This window comes from Austrofundulus limnaeus, unplaced genomic scaffold (genome assembly GCF_001266775.1).
Source record: "Austrofundulus limnaeus strain Quisiro unplaced genomic scaffold, Austrofundulus_limnaeus-1.0 Scaffold269, whole genome shotgun sequence".
Lineage (NCBI taxonomy): Eukaryota > Metazoa > Chordata > Actinopteri > Cyprinodontiformes > Rivulidae > Austrofundulus > Austrofundulus limnaeus.
In genome coordinates this window covers 84,673-94,613 of record NW_013952671.1, presented here as the reverse complement: position 1 = coordinate 94,613, position 9,941 = coordinate 84,673, and the positions used below count along the sequence as shown (strand labels likewise).

The 9,941-nt window shown below is 37.4% G+C and overlaps 1 protein-coding gene across 2 annotated transcripts in view; it reads right to left on the bottom strand.

Moving 5' to 3' along the window:
- The window catches only part of LOC106526281 (RNA-binding protein with multiple splicing), a 51,233-nt gene that overhangs the window by 27,362 nt on the left and 13,930 nt on the right, over nucleotides 1-9,941 (bottom strand). For both annotated transcript variants that reach the window (XM_014020849.1, XM_014020850.1), the window contains exons 2-3: nucleotides 7,033-7,110; nucleotides 4,310-4,348 (exon numbers count right to left, since the gene is read on the bottom strand). In XM_014020849.1, the coding sequence (XP_013876303.1) occupies nucleotides 4,310-4,348; nucleotides 7,033-7,110 (117 nt within the window). The remainder of the gene's footprint in view (nucleotides 1-4,309; nucleotides 4,349-7,032; nucleotides 7,111-9,941) is intronic.

Below are 9,941 nucleotides of genomic sequence, written 5' to 3'. Positions count from 1 at the left end.
ATTACAAACTAAACAGCCTACAGTATTTTTACAGTTTTTATTTTAGTTAAAATAAATGTTTATCAAATGAAAGTTTATGTTACAACTGATAGTGGATCCCTTTAAGCACACGTCGGTTATGACACTCAGCTACTACCACACCAAATTTGAGCTAAATATCTGCAAAAAATCACCAAGTAGTAGTAACTTCAGTGTGGGCTCAGACCCTAGCTGCGGCAGCCATCTTGAATTGGGCCAACTCCAAAACTGTATCAGTTGTAGATCTTCATCCAAATATAACTTCCTGAGAGTTTAATTTAAAACATGTCCAGTGGTTTTTAGATATTTTGCTAACAGACAAGCAATCACAGTCATTTTTTATTTGATTTTGATTGGCTGTGTCAGCCATTTTCAATTGCGTTGAGTCCAAAAGTTAATCAGCTGTAAATGAATAACCAGTGATGACTTACTGAAAGTTTCATTAAAATCTATGCATTGGTTCAAAAATATTTTGCTAACAGACAGGCAAGGTTGATTCAAACATTTAATAGCACAGTTTTACACACCAATGAGATCTGATGCTGCTCAGAGTTGGGCATCAGTCTCAGCTACTACAGCAGAAATTTTCAGTGTAATTTCTGTAAAACTGATAGAGATGCTGTGGGACGCATTCTTGAATCGAGTCATCTCTAAAAGCAAATCGGCTGTAGACGTACACGCGGTGAGCACTTCCTGAACGTTTCATTGAGATCTGCTCAGTGATTCATGAGATATTTTGCTAACGGACACGAGCGTTAAAGGTTAGAGGGAAGACTGGACGGATAAACGACGAGCGGTAGAACAAGAGTTTTTTCTTAGGACCTCCTCAAACTGGCTTGTCAGCGCAATATTTTTTCTTGTTCACATCTTTTTTTTTTTTTTACTAGGCCTTCGTTTTATATTCCGTTTACAAGACTTCGGAGCCAATACCTGCCATAACAATGGTGTGGGTGAGGAAGCAAAATGAAAGGYTGACGGCATTGCCTGTCATAAATCTGCCTGCAGATACTAACAAAATAAAAAACGAAGGGGGAAAAAAAGCCCATTTTTGTAGCATGTTTTTGATGGGAAGTCTCTAAACATGTTGCTCCCATGGGTTCACTATGCAGTCGAGGGTTATGGGAATTTTGAATAGAGGAAGGTGGGGCGGAGAGAGAGAAAAAGAGAAACACATAAAAGAAAGAAAGTGAAGACGTCAGGGGGAGGAAGTGTAGCCTGAATATAAATAGAAAAGAGTCTAAGATCTGGCTGCTGCTATATATGGAGATGGCTGTGAGTTCTCCGACCCGTGTGTGTGTGTGTGTGTGTGTGGGGGGGGGGGGGGGGGGGGGGGGGGGGGCAGGTCGATTGATTTATGCGACCGTTGTCATTGATGTTCGCTGAGGAGCAAAACAAATGCTGGACAGTTACTCTGCGAGTCCTGAGTGAACCCATGCATTAGCTGATATTCGTCATGTTGAGGATGGCATTTATTGAGGAGAGGGTAACGGATGCCCTCTTTCAGCCGAGCTGCTTTCAAGGGCTCGTTTGGAGACGAGTTTTTCTTCCTTTCTTTTTGTTTTATCCCTTCTACATATCACAGCCGAAGAACAGCTCTCAGGCCCTCTCTGTAGTGTACATTACAGCTAACCGTTATGAATTAAACACTGATGTTCACATGACGCACCACTAGGTGGCGAGAGCGTCCATGCTGACGACACAGCAAAAAGCAGAATAGGAGCGTGATTAACTTGGCTAAAGATTTTGCGTAAAAAATAATAATAAAAATGTAACTAATGTTCACAATTTTCAATGTGTTGCTACTTATTTCAGCACGACAAACTTTGAAGGGTAATGTCTGATGCTAGAGCATTAGCATGCTAGGCTAATGGCTAGACAAATGACGGCCATTTTTGGTTGAGCAGGGAAAGGAGAGGTAGCAAATTTATTTCTAGAGGCAGAGCGGTTTGGGAAGTGGTTGTTGGATTTTATTTATTGTTTTGGGTTGTTGTTTTTTTTTTTATGCCCTACAGGATCTGAGACATAAAATAAATTTGAAGCTACGTTTTCGAAAAAAAATCTGGGATTTCGTTTCGGGGGAAAATCTGTAATTTACAGACAATCCATACAACTTGGCATGTATGACTATAACAGCCTTTTCCCAGAAACGACATACCAGTGTGACAAAACACTATATTAGCTAAAGACAAAAACCTCTACACTTCTACATGACACCATTTATTGCTGTTTTAACATTGTTTAGGTCAGTGGTTCCCAAACTTTTTGTCTTCTGACCCACAAAATATCCATGGCAAAAACTTGTGACCCCAAATAATACAGGTCTGAGTACAGGAACTTCGTTAATAACCCTAAAAACACAGGCTTTTTGATGATCTAAACAGCTTGTACACACATATAAATACTTATTTTTACTTATTTTGTGTTTTTGTAATAACTATAAGAAAAATATTACAGCAGCAATTATTTTATTACCCTTTAAAGTGATTTCTGGAGATTATCCAAGGTGCTTCATGACCCATAATTGGGTCCCAAGCCCAACTTTGGGAACCAAAGTTCAGTGGTTCCCAAACTTTTCAGCTTTTGACCCACAAAATAACAGTAGCAGAGGCCTGTGGCCCCAACTGTTTCTGGATGATAAACATTTGTATCGGGTCAATTAAACATGGACAAAGTAACAATATTTTTATACTACATTTATCCATTTTAAATACACTAACCTCACTCCTTCGTAACAACTAAGGCAAAAATGTAATTAATTCAGAAAATCTTTTCAGGACCCCACCTTGAAGTTTTGGGACCCCACTTTGGGTCCCGACCCTAACTTTGGGAAACACTGGTTTAGGTTACCACCCAAATGTACAGTATTAGCATAGACCATATGTATACTGACAGTAGTCAGATTCAGGTGTCACGCAAGAGTGTAGGAGTTCGAAATTTGCTGATGTAGCATTCATACGAACTTTCTGAGAAAGAGTTTGTTTTATAAGCCTCCTCGTTTAGCTAGCCGTTAGCCTTAGCGAAGACTTCTGCCCTTTTCTCCACACTGCTGGTTGACCGATGTAATGGCTCGTGTGTGTCTGACAAAACATCATTTCAAAATTAACWACCCCTTTAGGTCATGTTCAAAAARTTCTTCCTTTGTCCTTTAATGTCATAATGTTAATGATATCGCCTCCTACTGGTACAGCATGGTAACTGTAGAGTTGTATGGGAACTTCTTGCCTGTTTGAASAATATTATCGTTTATCGCAGTAATTTTTGAGACAATGCATCGTCCAGTAAAATTTGTTATCGTGACAGTCCTAGTTTGAAACCATTTTAATAATGCTTTGATAATATTTAAAAGTAATGAGAYTGTGGCCTTACAATCTAAAATTTAAAATGTCGTAGAAAAGTTTGACAATTATTTTGTCTAACTTATCAAACAGATAAGATGAAGTTATTAAAAATACAGTATGTCATTGTTTTGATGATCTGCAACATGTTGAACCACTGTAAAATGAGACGACTTGATCTAAAGTCCTCAATGCTGCAAAAGCAAATTTCTTTGGACTGTGAGAGGAAACCAGAGTAACMAGAGAAAATACAGCCTGGGGCTTGAACCTAGGAGCTTTTTGCTGTGAGGCTACAATGCTAAACACTGAGCCGCAGTGCTTTTAAAGGTTTGTGTTCAATAAAGCTGAATTGATATAAGCCCTACAAATTGCACGTCTTCATGGAAACWTTGCTAAAAGGACACACAACTGCCTAACTCTGAACAAGGACACCTGTCAGATGAGCTCATTTTGCAGCCCGACTCCCCCTGGAAGCAAAAATTCAAACTCTTGTCAAAAAGCTTTGCTGTGACACCTTTAAATCCTCCTCCCTGCGCATCCTCACACGTCCCACCAGAGTCGACTGCAACTACGTCCCGCTGCTAAAGGCAAATTGGTGCAGCACTTTTCCCATCCCTCCAGGAAACCGTTTTTTTTTTTGTCCCCTGTTACTAGCTACTTCCTGACAAAAAGGGGGCCAATCCTTCACTGTTAAAACACCAATACCACCGAGATGGAAACAAAAAGTTACTATAAAGAAATAAAAGATATTGCAACGGTAAAAGCCTGCTTTGTTTTTTATTAAGGTGGCTGCCACAGCTAATCAACCTTAACACAAAAATGGCTTTAACGTAGTCAGTTTTATAGATATCAAGCTGAAAATCGGTGTGGTAGTAGCTGAGGGTCATCTCTAACACATGTTTTGAGCAATAACAAATTGAGCAGGATCTTTATTTAAAACTTTGGCGTTAACATACCTGTTTAGAAGTCAGTTTTATCAAGGATCCTTCATAGCCCTGATTAAAGAAACAAGAGATTAGAATGCATGTTTTAAAACAGTACAGTATACGACTAATGACTAAATTAGGTTATCATATCTTACGCAGACCAAATGGATTGTAGTGTTGCATTTTAGCTGATTAATCAAGACCTGCTGCTTTCCACAGTCATGATAGAAACCATTTACTCTAAGAACTGCCAGAAAGCTTTGTCTAAGACATGGATTACTTGCTTTGCAAATTATTTATTATTCGTTCCAACAGTGCTCCTCTCGTGCCATTTAGCTGCATTATTCTTCTGTGATGGTCAACAAAAAGGCCCCACAAACATCCACACAACAATACAGCTTAATTAAGCCTCTGTAACAAAGCAGRGTTTATTTTGACGCAGTTGAGACATTTGCTGACTCAGCGATTACATTAGTATTTTTTCTGCACGCCTTTCAGTCAAACTACTTCCACAAATTTTAAGCTGTTTTAACTGTTCGTGCGTGAAGATGTTCGGCTTGATCAGGATTAGGGTGTTTTTAAATTATTATGCTGTATTAAAACATTTTTTAAATAGAACTACGCTGTTCTGTTTAAGTCCTTTAAACCATTGATCTCTGAAATTTGTCATCATAATAGTTTTACAGTTGTATTTTGTGCTTCTTTTAACTTTTAGCTACAATCTTGCTAAAATAAGTTTTAGTTGATATTTTGCCAATTCTAACGTTTAGTTACAGGTGTACCTGTTTAAATGTCAGGTATTGTTTTAGTAATTGTACCTTTTAGTTACAAATGAGCTCATTAATTTTAATAAATGTTAACTTTTAGCTTGTGCTAATTTTATCTTTTTTTCACTGTCTTCATAACATTGGGCCTCATGCAAGAACCGTTCGTACGCACAGATTTGTTCTTAAGTTGTGCGTACGAGTGATTTAGGAGAATTTGTGGCATTCACCAATGTTTTCGTATTCTAAGATTTTTTTCAGATACGAACTAAATTCACGAGTGGTCCAGACCTGTYGTATATTTTACGAGCAGTCAGTCTGCTGTTATCCAGACGGGTTTTGCTCCCTAAGAACTTTATCTTTCGTTAGTTTGAAGATATTTTGAGTTGAAAATAAATCACACTCCATAATTATGTTGACAAACGGCTATTCTGCTTGAATTAGAGTTATAATTTTAAATGTAATAATTTAGACTAACAATATAAATTCTACGTCCGGCCGGCTTATCCATGATCGGGTCGCGGGGGCAGCAGGAGACCCCGCTCTCCCCAGCGACACCTTCCAGCTCGTCCTGGGGGACTCTGAGACGTTCCCAGGCCAGAGGGGATACATAATCCCTCCAGTGAGTCCTGGATTTTCTCCAAAGTGCCAGACTTATTTTGAAAACATTTTAAAATGCTTATTTCAGAACCGCAACTGAGACCACTTGAGACGGTGTGCAGCGCTGTGGCTTCTGAATAAATGAAAATTATTTAACACAGTTGTTTATACTTTTAGCAGCTGATTTTATTCCACGGCTGACCTGCTAAAAATGACAGATTTTCTTTTCTGGATCTCTGACAGACGGACTTCAATCTCTGAACTCGTAAAGTTTTTCTTTTTAATTTTCACTGTCATTTTTCATGAATGAACACTTGTATCTGAGGCAGGAAACACAGCCTCATATGGTGTTTTTGGGGTGGTAATCATGCTAATCTCCTCTCGCGTGCACGAGCAGCTGGATAGAACAGGTGGAATTTACGCAGCTCATTTACACACTTTTCCTGAAGATAGAAGMGTTTGTTGAATCTGACGTGACATGTTCGTAYGAACCCTTTGTACRAACAAAAGTAAGAGAAATTTAGGATAAGAATACTAACATGTTCTTGCATGAGGCCCAATGATTCTTAGGTACTGTCTTACCTAATTTAGCCTTTAGCTGGTTTTGCTAACAATATGATTTAGCTATTTTGTGAGTTTTAACTTTTATCTACAGTTGCACTACTTTCAATGTTTAGCTTTCATTTGGCTAATTTCACATTCTTGCTTCAATTATGCTCATTTATTTTTTTACTGCTTTTTTACTGCTTTTTACTTTTACGAAAGTGCTGTGCTAAGTTTAGCTTTTAGTCACTCTCTTGCTAACTTTAACTTTTAGGTACTGTCTTGCTTATTTTTTACCTTTTAGACACACTTTCGCTAATAATGTGCTTTAGCTACTATTTGGGGGATAACATTTTATTTAGTTTTTAGCTATAGCTTAGCTTATTTCAGATTTTTGCCAATTTTATGCTTATGTAATTTCTAACTTCTGTTGTGTTAATTTTAGCTTGTTGCCACAAAGCTACTTGCAGTGATTTACCTCATTTTAGCTTTCAAGTTCTGTTTTGCTAATTTTAGCTTTTAGCTTCGTTTAATTGATTTTAGGTTATTCTCTGCCAATTTAAAACTTTAACAAAAGAAAATATAAACTCATTTCAGCAAAAATTTTCAGAATTTGGAGAAAATGCAAATTGTTTTGTTTTACTTTATTGTTCTTTCCATGAGAAAGACGTAAACCTGATCAAGATGTGATTGAGCCTTGGCTTCAGGAGCACAGACGCTCGAACCATTTGGCCGAGTTTCCATTGCCGTTCATTTCATCACCATTAATGGAGGTCTCATTGTCTGCTGGAAAGAAAGCAGCTAAGAATAGCTCGCAGCCCATCAGCGTAAAACATACAAACATACCTTAAATGGTCTGAAGAGGAGATACAGCTCGCGGGGTTTGATATCCAGTGGAAGCCCGCTGACAAACAGTGTTCGGACCTGAGGAGTATAAAAGAAAAGAGATCATGTATTTTCCAGTCACCTTAATAGTTATAAAAAGCTACTTTGCCTTTCTGGGCTGAGATTAAGGAAAAAGTACAGTGAACATAAGTTAAACAGTTACCTGAGTCCCTCTTAAGTTTTTTTCAAACACAGCTAGATCAGAAAGCATTCCTTTTTACAGTATTGTGTTCTCTTGTGTAAAGTAAAGCTYGCTGCGTTTTATGGGCAATTCTCCCTTGAAGTTTGAGCCTCTGTTTTACATTTGAACTTTTCAACTTGCAGCCTGAGCTGGATTGCTGGGGAATTATAATGTACTGTATGTGTTAGCTATGGTGGACGAGGTGGAAAATGGGACTGGGAGTCAGGGAGAGTGCAGAGGACCAACAGAGAGATGACTACGAAAGTGCTTTTGGGCAAAGAAGGTGCCGTTATGTGAGGTTGCGAGTGCAGATGAAGAGAAAATTAATGCAGAGTGCAGGTAACGAGAGTTCATTCAAGTAAAGTTTGTTAAAAAAGAAGACAACGACAAAAGTAACTTTCTAACTCTACAATAGAGGTGAGCACAGCTAACCAAAAAGCTAGCTTTGCTAGTTCATAAGGCGCTAACTAAAACTATGCTAATGCTAAACACGTAAAACAAACCTCTAAACAGCTTAAAATGTACAAATTTGCTGAAGATAACACTAAAAGGTAACCCCCTAAGACTACTGTGACTCAGTCTGCGTCACACGTCTTTGTCTCTTTTGAGCAGAAGACTGGTGGGACTGACACAAACCTGTTGATGTTCGATTGTTAGTGTAGGGGTCGCCTCGAGTGAAACAATCAAGGAAACTGACTTAGACCTCAGTCCTCTGATGGACCTTTAAAGGGACAAAAACTTTGTTCCACTTAGAACTGAATTTAGGCCACCTCAGGTCGCCTTAACTTGTCAAAGAGACATTCTATTTTTCTTAATCAGATAATAGACAGAAGAATCTTCTTATTATTTGATTTATTGTTCTCTTAACTGAAAGTTATTACACATTTTGATAATCAGAGAATGTTTATCAAAGTTACAGGAGAAAAGAGGACAGATCTCTTTTCTCCCTCAGTGTGATTTCAGCTATGTATGGATTTTCTGTACAAAAATCTTATTTAACTAAACTAATCTTTATGGTTTAAAGTTGATTAAACACGTGTTTTTTTCTTGTCTGAATCATATTTGCAAATGTTTTGAATTTGAAGCAATTCATTACTTGTTATGTTTTAAAGAAGTTCTCATCAGATAATAATTAAATAGGTCATGATATGTTTGTTTCTGAACTACACCGAAGCAATAATCTTTGTTTAGCTTCAGGAGGCGACAGCAAGTCTTAACACTTTCCTTGATATCTTCTTTTTCTAATCTAACCTCTGAAGGTGGAACTAGGAAACTATTAATGGACTTAAACTTGGCAAAAAACGAATTTAGAAGCTAACTGGTCTGCTAATGATTTCCAAAGTTGTTGAAAATGGTAATCCGCTAAACAAAAAATGTGTTCTGCTGTAGCTGTTATCTGATTAGCAAAACCATACCCACTACTGCTCTTTAGCATTACATATTATTTGAAGGAGAAGTGCAAAACCTTAAATAAAATTAAAACTTGACCGGTAAAAAAAAAACAGTTTAGATGTTCTGACCAGAGTGAGGAGCCAGCAGATAGTTTGAGAGCTGCACAGACCTCTAAACAACTTTAATCCAACTTCTGAAATGACCTGAATTGAGCAATTTTTTTTCTTAACCAATAAACTCAYTCTTTTTATATTGTTTGTGGATGAAATGTATTAAATAAGTTAAATGAATAGAATAGAAATACTTTATTGTCTGTCCCAAATGGGGCCATAAATTTTTATTTGACAGAGCTCCAAGATACACACAAAAGACACACTAAAACACACACAAGGGGATTGTTTATGCAACTTTAATATTAGTAACAAGTGTTGCTATAACTTATTGTTAAATGCCACTACTGATGAAACACTAACTTTTAATAACAACACATCACTTCAAAGATGACTGGACTATCTTTAAGCAAATTAATGAGATGCTTATAAATGACTCAGCTATAAAAGCTTGAAGATAATATTTGTACATTTGTAATTACAAAAAGAGAATGTTCTGTACCCTGCCGTTAGTTGGGCGGAGAGAGAATCTAATAGATTTTTGATTGAACATTTTTTATTATGAACATGCAGTTACATTTTTATATTTAACCATTGATAAGAAATAGATATATTTTGAGGTAGGTGAACTTTTAGAGACATCAGATTTGGCCAAAATCAACATCGGCAAGTGAACGAACAAAAAGTGGACTTTAGGATTAAAAACAACCCCTTATGTCAAGAAAGAGATAAACTTTTATTTTTAACATTTTGGATTAAATTATTAAAATATTTTTCCCAAAAAACTTCCCAAAAAATCTGAATTGACCAAGAAGACTGCAATCTGTAAATCTCTAATATTAACTGGGTAATTTAAAAAATTGGTCCAGTCTAAAAACTGAAATCGGCCTAAAAAAAAACAGTAAATGTTTTAATGGACAACGCGGTTTTGSTGTCTTAAAAGAAGGATCTGGTGTGAACTGCAGCTAGCTCTTTCAGCACGTGTGGACCCATTAACACCAGTGTTAGCATTCGGTAAACACAGCGGTACAAAAAAGCACAGGTGCTGAGAGGTCCGGTTCTGGTCCTGAGTGCGGATCTGGTTGCAGTGAAACAGGAAATTCTATTAGCTGCGTGTAATTGTAGATTGTGTGTGCGTGTGTGCGTGTGTGTGTGTGTGTGTGTGTGTGTGTGTGTGTGTGTGTGTG